Here is a 20,288-nt window from a genome sequence, read left to right as displayed (position 1 = left end):
CTGCCAGGCAAGCAACTGCTACTGTCTAGCAGGACAGTAAAGAGGACAGCTAAGGAAGGGGCCTGACAGGAGAAATCTGAAACATGTATAATTTTTATAGGGCTTTAGAATTAGTACTCATTATAAGAAGTGCATGTTCTGCTTCTTATCCAATTTGAACCTAGTAATTTCATAGCATTTCAGACTAGGCAATCCTGAGTGCATGCTTCAGCAATTTGCACTAATACATCATGAACAACTGCATATATAAGTCATTGGGTGATATCATGAAGAGACATATTCTAAAGTGAAAAAAAAAAATCTTTCCATTATTCTATTTTCTTAGTTGATTTTTGTTGTTGTAGTCAACATGAAATGGGTTGTACATGTGACTTATTTAAAATCCTTTATTATTATTAGGCCTGTCTTTTAGGTGGACCACTCTGGATGCCTTTCATGCTTCAAAACCATTTTTTATTCAAGTATCTTACAACCACCCTAGGAAAGGAATTCTGTTATTATTCCCCATTTGAAGATGACAAAAACAGACACAGAGAAAATATGCAACTAAACGAATACCCACTAGCGTCACAGTCTTTAGAATAGTAATATTATATAAATGTGGTGGTAACAATGCACCAAACATCTCTCCAAACCTAATTTTAAATTCTAAAAAATGTACAACAGGATTCTAATGAAGGGACTCACTTCTCTAAGTCAGAAAAGTATAAGCCCTTAAACTCATGTTAGACGTCTACCATGATTAACAAACTCATACTAATTTTTAAAAACTGCTTAATTTACTTAATTATAACTAGCAATACACAAAAATTTTATACATAATTTATTAAAAATAATTTTGGGAAATTATTATTTGGACTAAGCAGTGATGGGACTATTGAAAAGATAAGCTGGTTATCAAATAATTACCCAATGTTAATCCTGAAAAATAATAGTTACAACCCAACATTGTGCATTCAAGACAGGCACAGTATTAACAATAACAAATATCAGAAACACACTTAAAATGTCCATATGTTTAGTCCAAATGTCCTTAAAATGTACATATGTTTAGTACACATGAGAATTCATTGATTGAAATAAACTATGAAACTTGTCCTGGAATTTAGTGGGCTATTAAGTTCAATTTGTCTTACTGTTTTAAAATTTAAATAGTTTGGCCCATTTCTACATTTGTTAAAAACTGTAATCTTAAAATATTAAAAAATAACTTTACAAACACATAGATATAACTAACCATCACATCTAAAAACTTATAAAATAGTCCCAGAGAGCTTTCAAGATCCCTGTATTTCAAAGCTTATTTCAAAAACCATCGTTATTTTGCAATTATATACTGTATCCTTGCATTAAAGATATGAACTGTAAATGTGCAATCACATACTAAGCATCCACATCCCAATTCTAATGGCACCATTCCTTTTGTTAACATAGAATGCTGTTTCTAATAAAATCATGACATAGTTCTACAGTTTCGATGGCAAAATTCAAGGTTCTCTGTTGAGGAGATACTGCAGCAATCACCAAGATATTTGAAATAACAAAGTTAACATTACATTGATTTTAGGAAAAACCAAGATTACATATATTTACATAAAACCAAAAAGGAATAATTCACTTTAAGAGAGAAGAAAAGAGGAGTTCTTAAAAATATTTGGATTCTCCAACCCAAGTAGAAATTTTAAAGACAGAGAGGGAAGAGAGAGAGGGAGACTATTTGGCACCTCAAAGAAAAAACTTGCAGGGATAAGAATACATTCTGAAAGCACTTTTAAACTTACATTTTACCGACAAAGTAGGTAACAGAGGAAATGTGAATTCAATGCAGTATTTGATATAGAATAAAACCTAAAATTGCTTAATTATTTTTTTTACAACTTCATCAAAATGGAATTGTAATAACACTCAATGTCTGGTTAGAAATTTCCCTTTGCATTATGAAGGTAGTGCTATAAGAATAAACAATAGCAAGAATGCAATATATACACTTCAGACTATCGCAGAAAAGAAGCACCACACAAATGATTAATTAATTCGTTAACTGGAGATAATGCTAAAGCTAGGTCTCTACAATTTTCTATCAGCTTGTACTTCAAGTAGTCTATAACATAGACTTGAATTAATTACATTTTATTGCACTATAAATTGGCTGTTGTTATTATACCCAAATGTAACCAATAATGCAGACTTTCTTAAATTTTCTATTTATAGATCTCCTTGGGTGGAAGACAAGTAATTAAAAACTATGTAAAAATTGAAAATTTGTGTGCTTATTTACAGTGTCTCTCTGTAAATGTACATTTGGCCAAAGAGATTCCACCAAAACAAAGGGAAAAAAAGCCCCAAACATAGCATCTTCTGTTTTTAAAAAATCCTGCTTTGTAATTACAAAAAAAAAAAAAAATGATAAAGCCACTGGCTTTGTAGACTTATTAGAACATACTCATCTCTTCATGCATGCTTCTGCTAGTGTCCTAAATTTGGGTTCCAAATTATCCAAAAATTCAAGTCCATCTTCTTCTTGTCGTTCGCTGCAACAACCTACAGACCCAGCCGCCGATCCTCTTCCTTCATAGTTATATGTCAGGACATAGTCTTGCGCATGCTTGTGACTGTCATCCTGATTACACAGATGCACCCTCTGCCAAGGGGAAAAACACAACATTTTTTATTATTATTATTTTAAACACCAAAACTTACTAACATAAAAATGATTGCTTGGATTTACCTTTCATTGTTTAATTTTTAATCAGAGTGTGTCCTCTAATGGATTCCTACACATAAAAAACGCACATGATTGGTGTGTGGCATAAATCACACTATCAATTCAGTATACATAGCATGTCTCTAAAAGTCACACAGGTGGTGGCACGTATACGAGTGTCCGTTTTATGTAATCATTACTTCCCCTTTCGAAACTAAAGCTGAAAGTGAAATGCATCCATTAAACTGAAACCAAATGGATGCGGGCTCAGATCTTCCCAGGTAGGCACAGTGGCATGGCTTGTACCGCACTTTTGGTTTCTAAGACAGGAGTTGGCAGGTGGGAAATACCAGCACAAAGTCATGAGAGGGTAATTTAAATACCATCCCACATTATTTCAGCAAGAACAACATTCAAAGCCAAACAAAATATGAGAGAAAGTAAATCACTACTTAAATCTGAACATAACTCAATGGAAAATTAAGGAAAAATAATAACTTTCTAATTGGCAGAGCCATAATTAACCGAAAATAAAAATCAAAATAAACACTAACTTGAGATCATTGCTAAAGTGTCAAAGGAAATCAAAATAGCTCTGTAGGACACGTAGGGAAAACTCACTTCACCAAGACGGGGCTGAGTGAAACTGTGCCACTCTGAGTAATTGTATCTGCAGTTGTCCGTCTCCACGCGTCCTCCCCTGCAGGAGTCCAGGGTGTGAAGGTGCCCAGCTCCCTGGCAGGTGTCCAGGGTGTGAAGGTGCCCAGCTCCCTGGCAGGTGTCCAGGGTCTGCTGCCCTCCTTTCACCATCTCAATGGTCTCCTGCCCTCCAGGTCTGACTCCTGATCCCACAGTACCACAAATTCCCTGAGCAGAAGCGCCCACGGTGTGGGTGGTGAAGCCATTCGGGGAACACTGGAATGAAAACAGTTTGCATTTGGCAAACACAGAAAGGAACAATGAAAAACAACAACATCGCGCAGATAACACCATGTTTTTTTGTGTGTGCTAGAAGGGAAGCTCACTGAGGGCAGGAACTAAATCTGTCATATTAATTCTGAGTACCTAACTATTAAAACCCCAGAATTTGATGTAGTATCTAACATAAGAAGCAAATCACAGGCCGGGCGCAGTGGCTCATGCCTGTAATCCTAGCACTCTGGGAGGCTGAGGCGGGTAGATTGCTCAAGGTCAGGAGTTCGAAACCAGCCTGAGCAAGAGTGAGACCCCTGTCTCTACTATAAATAGAAAGAAATTAATTGGCCAACTAATATATATAGAAAAAATTAGCCGGGCATGGTGGCACATGCCTGTAGTCCTAGCTACTCGGGAGGCTGAGGCAGCAGGATTGCTTGAGCCCAGGAGTTTGAGGTTGCTGTGAGCTAGGCTGATGCCACGGCACTCACTCTAGCATGGGCAACAAAGCTAGACTCTGTCTCAAAAAAAAAAAAAAAAAAAAAGAAGCAAATCACAGATATCAAGTAGTTACTATTTGGAGGTAAATCAGAAAGCCTGATGTGTATTCCTTCTTTAAAACCTTCTTAGAGCAGTGTACAACTTCAGTTGTTAAGTCCTTCCAGCACTGCACACCTCAAAATCAGCACTATGATCTCACATATGTTTACTTTGCTTAGTTTAAGCTCAATCCTTTTTACCTAACTAGAACAGAAACAGAAATAATAATCAGTATTTCTATTTAGCATCTAATTCAGTTACCCTTCAAATAAAACAAAAAGAATGAAAATAAAGTTGCCATAAAAATCTTAACTGCAATAATAAATCCTTGATATCTAAATAAATACAAATAAATCAGGCAGAGAAAATAACAAGAACACCAAAGCTTTGGCCACTATCTGTGCTGTATTTCTGGAAACTCTAATAGTATTTGTTTTATTTTTTTCAGTCCCTTCCTAGATGCCATCATGCTTTTGTTTTAGAAATCTTTCCTGCCATCATCATCAATTACACTTTTTATAAGGAATTTCCATGTTCCTCTTCCAAATGTTGGGCTAGTAAACAAAGTTGGAGCCATGTGGCCACTTGCTAGCACTGCTACGTCATGTATTTGGCCTCAAGCTCTTTCCTAACCCCCATATTAGAGACAGAAATAATTCATTAAAGTTCTTCCCACGATGATCAAAGCTTGTACTAATTTTATTGCTGTTGCTAGAAAAAAAATTATGCTAGTGATCTGTGAATAATATTTTAAAATTATGCTAGTGATCTGTGAATAAATTTTAAAATATTATGCTAGTGATCTGTGAATAATAAAATGAAACATTTTTACAGTACAAACAGCAATTTAAATATGTAAGAAAGACCAGGCCTAACATTGAAACCATGGAACATCTGAAATAGAAAATAATAATGACACACTAAAGGATTTTCACTATTAAGTAACACTCTCTGGCCAAATTGAAATACCATATATCACATGTAAATAAATCAAAGTCATTTTATCTGTTCCATGGGACAGATGAAATTTTATGGTAAAGTTACCTGGTATCAAAAGAACTTTTCTCAGAAAAGATAATTTTAGGGGAAATATACATTGTAGGCACATTCATCCTTTGCATTCATTTTTAAAAGATAGACTTCTTACCACTCTGTCATCTCCAGGCGCTTCTGTGTTTGATACAATTAGGTTCTGCTGGGCTAAGTCATCAGGAAACGTTTTTGGTTGTGTGGCTGTCCGAGAAGCCCCACAGATTAACGTAAACAGGATACCTGGAGGAAGGAAGAAATTACTTGAGTTTATCATAAAATAATGTGAAGTTATGAATTTATAATGATTAATACACAGATAAATCATAAATTTAAAGGTGTATATTAAAAGTCTTCTAGAGCACATAACTATGACTGCTTATGTCAAAGCAGTATACGATAGCAAAGTCTGCTCTACACAGATATGCTACAGTACATGTCACATGCTGTATTTCCACACTGAATTTCATGTCCATGCTAATTTAGAAGACCCTAGAACTATATATAAATGCACATAAAATATATAGATTAAATATCTGTGCGCACTAAATTGAAATACAGCTATACACAAATGATCCGCTATAGGAAATAGTGTTGGTTCTAAGAATGTTTCTTGAAAGTTAGTCTAAAGGTTATTATTTGAATTCAATAAAGGACTTACAAAATAGCAATGCTATGCCCAACAATATTGCAAGGATAGCCCATGTTCCAAGTCTAACTTCTGCTCCGCCAACCCTTGGACCTGCACGGTATGTGCAGTCATTTTCAGTAACACAGTCACATAGTGTAACAGTCAATGAAGTGACCTTAGACTGGCCAAGTCTATCTGAAACTTTGACCGGAACTACATATTGTCCAAATGGAGGATCATTCTGATAGGAAAGCCGCGCTGCTGTATCTGAAAAACATAAATAAGTAAAACCAAGCATTATAGAATGTCATCAATTTCTTCTGAGCGTAACTAATTATCAGGGAGTTATCAGAGTTCCCTACAAAGGAACATTTCTGATGGTGGGATGGCACAACTACTAGAAGATTCTAAATGTGAATGAACTGAGTAGTTCTAATCTATAGCTATTGAAAATATACTGCGTATAAATGTCTGTCTATACTGCCTCTTATATAAATGTCTTTGGCTCTTATAATAATATATTTTGTCTGTAAAAAAATTCTTCCTATCATAACTAATAGATTTAAGAGATCATTTTTTATCATATCTTTAAAATATTTAATTAAACCATTCAGTGTATATTTCCTTGTACACGATTCATCAGAGTAATAGTCTAAAATTCTGGATGTTTCCTTTTACTTTGTTTTCATAAATTGTGCCAAATAAACATAAATACTTGTGACTTATTGTCATAGATGGATTGTGACAACTTTGAACACACCTGACCATAAACATATTAGCAGGTCCTGAGTTGCACTACTGGAACTACATTTCCTGGTTCTAAAGGACACTAGGACCAAATACACCTTTCCTAGTTTTGATGAATGTTTTTTACATCGAGAACAGAAAATATCCAGACCAAAAGCCAATATAATCTTACGTTCAAAGCTAAAGATATAATACTACTCTAAATGTAGTTACCACATGCCAGAGATTAATCCCTCTCCCACTTAACTGTCCAGTGTGACATTCTCACCTTTTGTAGTGTTTGAAGCTTTAAAGGTAAATTTAAATGCTCAGGTAAAGAAATCATTGAATTAAAACTCCACTTTAAGAGAAACCACAATATAACAAGACTGACAGAACCAAAACTTATGATTCATAATGTGTCATGGCCTGCTGCATTCAATATCTCATCTACGCCCTCAAATAATCCTATCTTACACATGAGAAAATGGGTGCTCAAAAAATAAAAATAAATAGCATGCTCAGATTGACATAATTATAATAGCAGATGATGGAGCCAGCATTTGACACTAAGCCTGTCTACTTCAAAGCCTCTTTAGGGTATGGTCTTCTTAACTCGGTGTTTTCCAGGCTTTTGCATGACTACACAGACCAGTAAATCTTTAAAATAACAACGTTTTTGGCCAACACACTGCTGCCAAAGTTTTATTTTGCTAAGTATAAATATAAAAAAATTATCACCTTACCAATACTATGTAAAAAGAAATAATACTATGACACCAAGTAAGTAGAAAGGGCAAACTCTAAGAATAAGGTTAATTATTCCCAAGGAAAAAATCATCTGATAACCACATTCATACCCACACACCCCAGAATATTATAACCAAAAAAACCCCAAACAAAACAAAAACTAAAAATCTTATCAGTTCACAGAGCAGGATCCAAGACATTGTACCTTATTTCTGTAGATCCTTGTTTATCTTTTCCCATCCTGTTGTCCTTTTGCATTCTCTTACAACCTTTCTAATTTGTCATAATAGGAGATTGAGACACAGTCACTGCAAGTGTGGGGTTGAAAAACATTCAAGGGCATTCTAAAGGCAAACCTCACTCTAGTGCTGGAGTCATGGTAGCCAGTAGACCATGACCCCATGGACCATGGGCAGTGCGAGCAGGAAATGGAGAACGTGCTGAAGAGTTAGGAGCTGATGCAGGGAGGGAGGCAATGGTGGTAATGCAGAGAAAGTCCCTTCATTTTTGCCTTTCTTACGCCATAGATCCTTCTGGGCTAACGTTAAAACTGTAGACTGGGAACCAGGTTGGGGGAGAATCCCGAGGAGGACACAATACACACAAAATGGTCAGAAGTGAGCACGGTGGCAGAGGGGAGGACAGTGTGCCAGACACTGTAGTGTTCACCAGCTCCCCTTGCAATGAAGCACCTTCTGTCCCAGCTGCTTGGGAGGCCATTGGCACCTTCAGTGATTGTGCCTTCTCGCCAAAGCTCACGTCCCTCTGGGCAGCCCACACGCACTGACTGAGCAATAAGAGAGAACAGGGGATGGACTGGGGACCCCCTGAGAGGCCATTTAGCTCAGAGTCCCTGTGGGGTTAGCTGAGGCTGTCATTTGACCTGCACTGCAGTTTCACTTGTCCTTTTGCCCAATCCTGCTTCCCTTCTTTTCACAGCTATTGATCCCAAGCAAATTCCTTAATAAACATTCTGTGGGAGATACCCTCGAAGTCTCAATAGTCTGCTTCTGGGACTCAGTCTGCAAGAGATGGGGGCTCCCTTATGACCTAGAAACTATGTAAAAAAAAAAAAATCTATGTAGGTGGGAGGCACACAAGTTAAAAAGTGATTGCATTAGACTTAGTCTAAGTAAGGGAACATGTGTGTGTGTGTGTGTGTGTGTGTGTGTGTGTATGTGTATGTGTGTGTGTATCTAGAGTGGGAATGAGAATTCATCACACACCTAAGGGAATCCAGGCATAGGATCAGGGACAGACATTGGAGAGACCCACCTCCCATCACCCCAAAACTGAGAAATTTTCATTGGTGGTTCCCATATAGTGAATTATTCTTCTATTTCATTAGGAAAAAAATATTGTAGACATCTTGATGTTGAAAAAGACAAAGCAGTGTTTAAAAACACACACCATTAATTTTTGTCAGTCTCCACATTCTCCGTACTTGTGAGTCAGAAGTCTCCAAACTGAAGTCAAAGGGTGGCCCATGCCTGGGTTCATCAGGATCAATAGCAACGATCTCTGCAGCTAACATGACGGTTTTGCAGATGATCACCGTTGGTTTAGGTATGGAAGGGCCGTTATCATTCACATCTTCAAGGATAATTCCCAGTGTCCCAGTACATGATCGCCCGACTAGAAAAATGAAAATAACACTTTTTTTTTAGGGTTTATGTTTTCACAAGGAAATTATACAATGAAAAAAATGTTTCAATATTTATTAAGCACCTATACATTATAAGTTATTAAAATAATGATAGGCAGTCACAGGCTATGTCCTCGGGGAATGTTAAGAAAATAATATTACTACTTTCGAAAGGGTTGTACCGACAGTGAGTGCTATTTAGATGAATTTATTCATTTGCTAGATCACTGCAATAAACAGACATTTTCACAGAGGTAAGTTTTCACTGATTTTTAAGAGGAGAAAGGGAGTACAAACAAGAGCACTTATGGTATATTTCAAAGCACAAGGAAATTCAAGGAGATGGGAGAATATGTTACACACACCCATGATCTGAAGACAATGAACGAGAAGGTAGACAGCTGGAAGCCGACACTGGAGGAAAAGGCTGGGGGTCTTTGAAAGGCAGACTAGGGAGCTCAGAGGTTCTGGAGCAAAGAAATTGAATAGAAAATGTATATTTGGAAGATTCCAACAAAAATAATACATGGAAATGTTCAAAGGGTGGAAGACTCCAGAAGTGGAAAATTACTGAAACTGAAATAATCACTGTGGTGTGTAGCCGAAATAATTCATCTATCTATGTATCCAGTAAAGGCTTATTGGATGACAAGGCACTGCATTGGAAAATCTGGGGATTCAAAGAAGAAGCAGTCATGGGTCTATGCCTTAAATTAGTGATGCAATTATGAAGTCCAAAGCCAAACACAAATCCAGGAGTTCCGTCTCTACATCATTTATTCGTTCTGCTTAATAAGGAGGCTTGGACATTAGAGGTGGAGAAGAAGATGAAAAAACCTGTGTTACCCACTGCCTAGTTATGTCTTATATGAAGCTGCCAACCTAGAGAAGCTGGGAGACCTAGGCACAGCCCTGCAGTCACAACCTCAACCAAGGTACCTGTGGCACAGTGACTGGACCTGTGATAGTGCTGTGTCTTCATGGGTCAGGAGCACAAGGCCACCAAGTTAAGGATTGGTTCTAAACTAGGGTTACTGATAAGAAGCAGGTGGAGGCAACTACAAGACTGCTAGTCAAGATGGGGTAGAGTGGGAGAGAGGAAAAAACTCCAAACAGAGAGTAAACCAAACATCTCCCATTTAAGATAAGCCTACAAATTAAAATTCCCAAGTGAGCAAGATTAATGTTAAAAAGGAAAGACAACAAAAACACCAGTCAAAAGATTAATTCATCCTATTTAAGACATCTGTGAAACAGGTACAGTTAGAATTTTCAAAGACATAAAGGAGGGTAACCAATTAAGAATGAAATGATAGCTCAAATTCCAGTAGAAATAAGACAGCAACATTCATGTAATAGGAATTCTTAAAAAAGAGAACAGACAGAATGGGGGCAGGGGAGCAATATTTCAAAAGAGATTAATTGCTGAGACTATTTCAGAAGTAAAGCAAAGCATGGCTCTTTAGATTGAAAGTATATTCTGACTACAGTGCTAGACAAATAAAAATAAATTCACAGTATATACAGTAAGTTAAAACTGTAGAACTCAACTCAGGGAATTATAAAAGCTACCTGGACATATTACCTACAAAGGGACAATAACTAGATTGACAGAAGAATAAGCAACAGCAAGAAGAGATTCCAGAAGATGACAGAGTAATATCTGCACAATCCCAAGGAAAAGAAACTATTAACTCAGAATTCTAAACCAAGTCAAAGTATCAATTAAGTAGGAAGCCAGAATTAGAATATTTTTTAGAACAACACAACTGAGTTGTTATAAAAAAACTAGTTTTGAAAAAACTAGCTCCCACCAAAAGAAAAGAGACTAGAAGAAAAGAAAATGAGAAACAAGAAACAATGTGACCACCTTCCATTTTGGACAACTTCAAAAAGAGTTTTTATATTAGATAAAGAAAGCACAGAAATATATATCTACCTGGCATACTTTTCCATATTTATTAGGGCAGAATAATTTCTGTCTCTCAGCCTCTCTTGTTCTCATGCTATGTGGTGCTTTCCTGTCCTCTCTGAAAACTAGGACTGCTGGGTATGTTGAACATTTCTTTCCCATTCAGTCCACACACAGAATTGAGAGCACATGCCTTACCCATTGGATCTGGCTAATTGTGCTGTCTTTAAAAATTGAGCTCTATAGTGTTTGCTGTTCTACTCCTGTGATAAATGTTTCAATTTCCCTTCCATCAGACATTTAGAGTTACTCACTCATTAAACTCCAATTACATTTTTTTTGCACACTGTCATTAGTACTGGTATAGAAGAACATTTAAGACCTCGGACATCTAATTCACAGTGTTTCACAGCTGTTTGTCATCTGTTGATGAATTAAATACTCTTATTCATTGGATTGTAGGCATAAAATGCTCATCTTCTATTATTAATATAATTCTACATGGGTAGAATTACTAAGTACAAATATGAAGCCACATAAGGTATACCACCCATGGTTTCGTGTTTTATGTGCATGGCACTCTTCACTCAAATGTTATAAATGAGTTGAAAGTAACCCCCTCCTAAAAGCTAAAATGCAATGAAAACAGAAATCTAAAACTCAACTATATAGAGGAGATACTTGGGTGAAACTCTCAACAGAATTTGGATTATGAAGAAATTGAGAAGAAAAGAGAAATGGAACTTACAACTTAAGAAATAATCTGTGTTTAGAAGAGGGGAAGGCAGTAAAACCAGAAAGCATGCAGGAATGTGTGGGAAAATTTAGACATGGAAACCTTGAGAGAGAAAGTTTTAAAAAAAAGGAAGCAAGTGTCATGGAGACATCAGAAGGTGAGGTATGAGCACCAGCCAGCCCAAGACATCAGTGCTCAGGAGGAGAGAGCAGAGAGCATTTTCATTGGGAAGTAGCAGGAAGGGCCCTGATGAATCAGCTAGTACAGATTTTAGAAAAAGGTTTTAAAAAATGGCATATTTTTGTATGATCTCAGTTCATTTCATTTAAAAATAAAACAATGTAGAATTATTGATTCACAATTCTTTCACTGGGAGGTAACAATGATTCCCACCCTCTTCCAAAGAAATGAATGGGAAAGGCCTCGTTACACCTTTATTCAATACCACGATGACGGTGCCTCATCTCAACTCCATAAAAATAATTTTTTTTTTTTTTTTTTGAGACAGAGTCTTACTTTGTTGTCCAGGCTAGAGTGAGTGCCGTGGCGTCAGCCTAGCTCACAGCAACCTCAAACTCCTGGGCTCAAGCGATCCTCCTGCCTCAGCCTCCCGAGTAGCTGGGACTACAGGCATGCGCCACCATGCCCGGCTAATTTTTTTTTTTTATATATATATATCAGTTGGCCAATTAATTTCTTTCTATTTATAGTAGAGACGGGGTCTCGCTCTTGCTCAGGCTGGTTTTGAACTCCTGACCTTGAGCAATCCGCCGGCCTCGGCCTCCCAAGAGCTAGGATTACAGGCGTGAGCCACAGCGCCCGGCCCATAAAAATAATTGATCTCTCAATCACTCTATCTCTTCTGCAACAGAGGAGAATGTAGAATAAAATTGCAGCCAAAAATCTCTAATTTCAGACAGCAATTTTTGTCTCATCTACAAATAAACCAGTTTCCAAGTGCTATTAAAAATGTAAAAATAATGAATTATTTTCATATGATCTTTCTTCTTTTCATTTGCCTTTGACCAAAAAGTATTTCTTGGCAAAGGGACATGAGCAGCTGAGGCCTTAAAGGACAGTCTTCAACTGGTTGAAGATAAACCAGTAATGATTACAACTTTACCAATTCAATAAATAGATATGAGTCATTTCTCATTAATTTAGAGAGAAATGGAATACCTAAATCATCTTCCAAAATCACTTCTAAATTCTAATTTTCAAGCTATAGCATAATAATTTATATTTATTATAGTTAGAATGTTTATTTTACAAAGACACAAAGTTCAAATTCAAGTTATGACAAAATTATATGTCATGCACTAAATGGGTCTCATATATAATCACTATATTCCTATTTCTCCCAATTTTATAGGATGCACAGAACAAAATTTTACATTTTATATAATTATACAAATTCATAGTAATTGTGTCTAATTTTATAATATGTTATTAATTGTGACTATGATTTATTTTTATAATGTCTTTAATCAGAATTCTAGCCCCCAAGTATTTTGTTAGTTTTCCATAAAAAGTTAAAGCTGTTTTCTGAAAGTGCGTTATGTGGCAGTAAGTATGTTCTTCTTTTTCCTGCAAAGTGAATATTTTAAGAAAAATGAATAGATAAGTTGAAACTAATTATATTAAGGTAATTTTATCAACTTCTAATGATTATTTAACTTTAATAAATTATGGTTTCAAGTATTTCTGTGACTAAATTATTTTATAATTACATTTAAAACTGAGGATGCTATTAGAAAACAGACATGAGTTAATAAATTACAGCAAATCTTTTAATTAGTTTATACATCATTCTGGAGGGAAATGAAAACTGAGAGTGTATGTAGCCCCTGGCTTAAAAATGCATGGTGCTGGTTTAAACACTGAGGATATACGTAGCTGAGGATGTATGTAGCTGTCTTAAAAACAAAGTTCTTACCTCCATCTGATGCAACGATTGTAATATTATATATGCCATTTGTGATGAACTCTGCCTCTCTATCTAGGCTTCTGAAAACTTTGATTGATCCAGTATTTTCATCAACAGTGACCAACCCTTTTGGATCATTCAATTTCTTATACCTGTAAGTAACGATGAATTAAAATAATAAAAATTCTCATAAGCCAAATTATTATACTGGTATCAAAATAAGTTATAAATTTTAAAAACATAGTAAATTTAGAGTTAACTATAACAGAATTAGAGATACCTTATGCCACTGCTACTTCTGGTTTCTGGGTCAAATGCTTTATATCCACTGACTGTTGTTCCCACTTGTGCATTTTCATTAATTCGAACAGTTTGTCCTGAAGGGCTACACTCAGGGCCCTCATCCTGATTTTTCACACTGACAGTGACTGTCGCTGTGCTCATGGCTGATTTGGAACTAGCCTCTCTGGAGAACGGAGCTTCATTAACTACACCAATTTGTAGGATCACTTGTTTCCTTTCTTCATAATTCAATGGCTACAAAAGCAAATGTGTTCAAAATCAGATCAACTCATTTGATATTTGGCAATGCTAAACAGTATATATAACTTGTTAAATTTGGAAATACCAAGTGCTGTCTGGAAATAGTCATGACAATATTAAACATACACTCAGAAACTGGTAGTAGGAAAGGGAAGGGGAATCCTTCCACTGATTCAGTATTTGGATGGAACTGGCAAAAAAGATAAAATACAGTTCCCTAACTCGAAATTTAAGACAAGTAGTAGAATAGATACCAATAAAGATTTTGGAACGTATTTATTAACAATAAAGGTGCCTGCATGTTAATACATGAGGTTCTCTTTTAGGGGGTTCATAACATATCCAATTTGGGGATAGTTATGTACTACCCCAAAAGTTTTAGGACAGCTTGTCTTACCCTCCTGAGATGAATAAAATTATTATTTGTATCTGGTTTGAGGTAGCAAAAGTTGGCGAAATTTTTTTAAATGCTTTTAAGAGAGAAGGGACAAAAAAGAGAAAGCTTATGGCCATTACATTTTCTTTCTTTTTCTTTTTCTTTTTTTTTTGTTTCTTCCATTCCAGTTCTTTTCTTAAAAACCAGAAGTACCAAGTTTGACAAAGGTTTCATTTTATTTGCCTGACATACAGTTGTAATGAGAATTAGTAAAGCCATATCCTAGAAGACAGAAATGTTTTCAGGTCTTGGACTTGATAAAGATAAATTTCCTTCCGAGAATACCAAGGACTGAGGCAGGGGTCAGATGAAAAAAGAGACAAGATTGAAAGGATACTTCTTTGCTGTTTTCAAACAGAGAAATTAATCCACAAACTGCAGCTAGTTTTCATCATTGCAAGGAAAAAAAGATTCATCATTTTTGATCCATGCTCCTTCTGAATATGTACAAAACTGTATAGAACCACAACTAGAATCATGTTCTAGCTAAAGACATGGCAGATATAAGCCTGTGACTTTGTCCAAGGCCAAAGGAGCTCACAACAGCATTATGTGCTAACTCTGGCTTCTTATGAATTAGCAGCGGGTTCTTCTCAGATGTTTTGCGATGGCTTTAGAAATAAGTTTTAGAAGTATTTACATCTTTGAATGGTTAAGGTTTCTCATTCCGAACGTGGATACTAAGAATGTAATATACAATGAAAATAAATGAGCAAACCTACAAATAGCCTCTCTGTGGGTCTGACCAGAAGTAACTCATCATTTGGAAATTCAGTAAATAAGTGGATCCTCCTTGACCCAGACACGGAAAGAACTGGCCAGGAAGTTTTGGCACCATCCCATGGGCATCAAAGCTGTGCTTGTTTTTGAATTGTTAAGGGTACTGGGTAATTGAACACACACACACTTATATATATAATATATTTTAAAATCATGCCTTGACAAAAGGTTACAAGAAATGAATATATTCTCTTCATTATATATATGAACATGGCATTTACATTTACCTACATATCTATTTTATTCCTACATTTGCCAGAATACCTTTCTTTACATTAAACTCTAGCATGCTATTATATTATAAATAGCAAATAACTAATTTACTAATTTATTCTTACCTTAACTACACACAGAACTCCTTCATTGGTTTTGGGATCTGTTACAATTTTGAAATTCCCATTTTCATTGCCCTTTAAAATGGTATAATTAGCTCTCCAGTTAGCAGTATTCACTAAATCTTTATCCTCAACAGTGACACGTAAGATTTCCACATCGACTGTATTTTCTTCCACTGAAGTCACATACTAAAATAATAAAAAGAAACGAAAGTCCCATTAGCATTTTAACTCTTACAAAGGAAGAACACTGTGTGAAGTAAGTCCCATTCTTCTAATTTCCAAAGCATTATGTTTACATGATTTTAAACCCTAACACCAAAGAACTGTTATGTCTTTGGGTGGGGGGGTACTTCATGACATATGGATGGAGATATGCATATTGAACAATTAACATTGAGCTATACATTTTCCTTTAATTAATATCACATACTTACAGAAGTACGGGTAAATGTTGGCAAGTTGTCATTCACATCCCCAATATTAATGATACAAGTTGAAGTTGTCTGCCGACCAAAAGCTTGACCGTCCATGTCTTGTACTTTTATTTTCAATTGGTATTTATCAATAAACTGAAAACAAAGAAAGAATTTAATTATTCAGTGAAAGCAGCAACATTATAAATGAAATTTTAATTTACACTCTATAATTTTCTTTGCATTAATAGTTTAAGGGATACATTATTAAATTTCATGGTGTCCATGTACAGAAGAATAACTTCCTCACACTTGTAATTTTTAATTAATTTATGAAAATTGAGTAGTTTCTCAAATTTAAAGCACTATAAATTCGTAGAATATAGATTCAATTAGTTTTATCCTTATTCAACAGAAAGAGAAGAGCTATAGCCATAAGTGCATTTAAAATTGTCTGGTAATGAATCAAAATCTTTATCTCCTATCCAAAGTGCATTCTGATGTTTAAAAAAATATATAGCAGTATTTTACTAAAACAATAAAGTGAAATATCCTCTTGTGAAAAACTATAGATTTTAAAGATTTTCTTTACATTTATAAAAAGGTCATTAACTTTGCATGAAAATAAAGGTCTAGGACTATGTCATTTTAGAAAATAGAATCTGGCTCTTTGGATTTCCTGTTCATTAAATATTATAGAACACTCATCATTATTTTAAACGTGTTTTACATCATAATGGTTTCATTTATTATAAGTGACTGAGATATGGAAGGATTAAAAACAACATAATAATGCCTTCCAGACTAAGCATTAGGAGATTTGGGTTCTAGTCCCAACTTTAAAAATAACAAATGCAATCTTGGGTAGTTACAAAATTCTCTTTTCCTAGGTTTCCTCTTCTATAAAATGGTGATGATGATTAACTTTCCTCATCTCTTTTCATAAGACAAAATACTATGTGAAAATCTATCCTAACCTTTTTACCTAAAACATTTGTCCTTCTTACAAAGCCACCTTCTTCCCCAGATTCCATCACCTTTTAAACTTTCTTGTCATCATGTATTAATAAAACTCAAGTTTTATTCAAAATAAAACTCAAGTTTCTTTCTATTTCTGTGCTTTTTTACACATATAATTTTCTTGATTTACTCCTCCCTCATCACCCACCGCATGTGTAGATCTGAAAAATAATGGCCTTACTTTTATTGAAACTTTTAAGAACTCCATGCTACTTTATTCCCTATAAAAGGGAATATGTATTTTGCTTGTAGTGAACTAAGATTTATTGGAAATAAGTGATTGGCTGATAAAACAAAACAACGAAGTTTTATTATCCTAAATATTAACTTGTAAAATCTGCAGATGGGAGAGAAATTCTAATGTTTGAAGGGCTTAATAGGTTGTATGAAACATACAAAAACTGGAATAGTGGGGTCAAAATGTTACTAGAAAACACTATTGAGTAAATTTCATAGGTCAAATGTTTTCAGATGATTCTATCAGAAGGATCTATCCAAGGAAAAGTATTCGTGTGACTGATTTGTGAGCTAAACAAACTCTTGAGGTTTTTTCTTTTTTTTTTTCCCCATAGACCACCATTTTTACATGAAAGACAGCTATGGTTATTCAGACTAGAGTATTTGGAAGACATGTTCTCAAACACAAAGTGAAGCTGTCACTTCAAGGAAAACAACTCTTTGTTGCCAATGATAAATTGGAGTTTTCACGCAAAAAATGAGAATTGTGTATAACTTGTACCAACCATTGTGATATCAGTGGAGGTGAAGAGGTGATTTTTTTATATTGTTTAATGAAATATGTCAATATTTGGAGGATCTGCATAGCTGTGAACTAACATTTTCCAAATGACCAATCCATGATGTTACAAAATCATGTCAGTAAAATATCCACTCAGGCCGGGCGCGGTGGCTCACGCCTGTAATCCTAGCTCTCTGGGAGGCCGAGGCGGGCGGATTGCTCAAGGTCAGGAGTTCGAAACCAGCCTGAGCAAGAGACCCCGTCTCTACTATAAATAGAAAGAAATTAATTGGCCAACTAATATATACAAAAAATTAACCGGGCATGGTGGCGAATGCCTGTAGTCCCAGCTACTTGGGAGGCTGAGGCAGGAGGATTGCTTGAGCCAGGAGTTTGAGGTTGCTGTGAGCTAGGCTGACGCCACGGCACTCACTCTAGCCTGGGCAACAAAGCGAGACTTTGTCTCAAAAAAAAAAAAAAAAAAAAATCCACTCACAATACAAGCCAGACCAATGGACTTTAATGTAACAAAGTACCGAAGTTCACTGGTAAGGCTTGAATCCACATTGCAAAAAACTTTTAGCAAATTGCCACTTGTCAAGCTGTGGTATGTACTATCAAAAGAATATCCACAATGATCTGAAATTACTATTAAAATACTTGTATATTTTCTAATTTCATATCATGTCAGATTTTCAGAGTAAATGCAGAAGGAGATAAGAGAACCCATGTGTCTTACATTACGCCAGATATTAAAGAGATTTGAAAAAATGCATAATAATGCCACTCTTTCATTAATTATTTATTGTTTTGGAAAATGGACTTACTTTTTGTAAAAATTTTATCTATGATAACATGTAATACATTTATTATTTTAAACAAGTAAATTAGTACATATTTTGAACTTTTCTCATTTTAAATACTAATAGTAAATATAGATAAATAGAATCCTCATAAGCAAAATATCTTTGGGTTCCCCACCAATATTTAAGAATGTAAAGGAGTACTGAGACCATAAATTTGGAGGAACACTTCTCTAATACAAGAGGGGTAGAAAAAGGGAGAGAAAATTAATCTGATATGAAGATTTAAGAATTAAAGAAATCAAACTGTTATAAGAATTCAGGTGAATAATGGTTAGTAGAGGAGGTAATAGTTGAATAACTAAGTAAATGAATTACTAAATTAGGATATTGCCATGGAAACAGACAGACTATAGATACATCATAAAATAATCTCAGAGGTATTATCAACATGCTTTGGAAAGTGACTTGATGTAGGGAAATAAAAACAACATCAAACAGATTTTAGAGAACATGACTCCATGGTGAAAATATAAAGTTATTAATAAACAATGTAGTATTATTATTTTAACTAGAAAGCATGGGAAAATATGTTTGGCAGGAAAGATGACAAGTTAAATTTTGGAGGTATTATTAATACATCTTAAGTACCTGTGAGACATCCAAATTAAGACTTCTAGTAGTCAATTAAAAATAGCAAACTGGAGATTAGAGAGCTATAGATTTCCTTTTCATTTACATAACGGGGAGAATGTAGAAGAGATTGTTGAAAAGATGACAGACAGAAATAGAAGCATTTCTTTCTCTGTGGGTAACAAATTTCTGCATATTTCCAAAATGTTCACTTTTCATATTTGATATTTCTTATTTTTAATACCTAATAGATATTTATATTAGGAAATTTGACTGTATAAAACATATAATTCAGGAAAGAATGAATTAATAGTTCAAAGTTAGGACATTCCAAGGTTATTTAATGACCTCCATTAACACACTTAAAATCATAATTTTTCTAAAACTAGATTCATAACATGCTTTTCAAAAACACAACTATAGGAGATATACAAGTACTATTAAATAGCCATGTTATATCGATTTTGACTTATAAATATTTATGTTACCTCTCTGTCCAGCTGAGAGGATGTGGTGGTGATCACACCTGTCCTTGGATGCATAGAGAACAGTGTGGGTGACGCTGGCAGCTGCTCGATGATAGAGTACCTCAGGAGTGTGTGCAGTGTGTCAGGCTCATCTCTGTCAGTTGCGCATACCTGTCCCACAGTAGAACCTACACATGGAGAAATTCTCTTTGATTTCCAAAACTTTCACATTTTCAACCTCCCATTTATTTCACTCCTTTTCACCCACCTCAAAAAAGTTGGGTACCCGCTGTTATATAACACAGCCATGGTTTTTATAAGTTTGCCAATCTCTACATAAAGCATCACTTCCTTTTAAATATCATAATGTTCTAACATTTTGGAATTTGGCGATCATACTCATACTCATTATATATAATGTACGCTTTTATAAATGTTGATATTATCCCTCCATGACCTTTGTATTTCTACAGAATTTGAATCATTCTTTGTCCTTTTTTTCTATTTGTAAGCCTCTACTTAAATTTGGCCCTATCAGTCAATTTTCTCTAAAAATCTTTGGTTCATTTAGACCTTTGTAGAGGAAGTCTTAAAAACTGCT

The 20,288-nt window shown here is 35.1% G+C and overlaps 1 protein-coding gene across 2 annotated transcripts in view; it reads right to left on the bottom strand.

The window, feature by feature from the left end:
* Positions 1–372: 372 nt before the first annotated feature.
* Positions 373–20,288, bottom strand: part of DSC2 (desmocollin 2) — a 34,684-nt gene continuing 14,768 nt past the window's right edge. The window contains exons 7-17 of one of the 2 annotated variants that reach the window (XM_012737109.3): positions 19,709–19,875; positions 16,047–16,181; positions 15,613–15,798; positions 13,796–14,052; positions 13,525–13,667; positions 8,706–8,930; positions 5,850–6,086; positions 5,307–5,431; positions 3,326–3,619; positions 2,729–2,774; positions 2,535–2,641 (exon numbers count right to left, since the gene is read on the bottom strand). In XM_012737109.3, coding sequence (XP_012592563.2) covers positions 2,739–2,774; positions 3,326–3,619; positions 5,307–5,431; positions 5,850–6,086; positions 8,706–8,930; positions 13,525–13,667; positions 13,796–14,052; positions 15,613–15,798; positions 16,047–16,181; positions 19,709–19,875 — 1,805 coding nt within the window. In that variant the 3' untranslated portion in view covers positions 2,535–2,641; positions 2,729–2,738. Of the gene's footprint in view, positions 2,642–2,728; positions 2,775–3,325; positions 3,620–5,306; positions 5,432–5,849; positions 6,087–8,705; positions 8,931–13,524; positions 13,668–13,795; positions 14,053–15,612; positions 15,799–16,046; positions 16,182–19,708; positions 19,876–20,288 lie in introns of both variants that reach the window. The other variant, XM_012737108.3, reaches the window with a different exon arrangement.

Source organism: Microcebus murinus, chromosome 17, assembly GCF_040939455.1.
Source record: "Microcebus murinus isolate Inina chromosome 17, M.murinus_Inina_mat1.0, whole genome shotgun sequence".
Lineage (NCBI taxonomy): Eukaryota > Metazoa > Chordata > Mammalia > Primates > Cheirogaleidae > Microcebus > Microcebus murinus.
The sequence above is the reverse complement of the archived record's forward strand: the minus strand, read 5'-3'. Positions and strand labels throughout refer to the sequence as shown.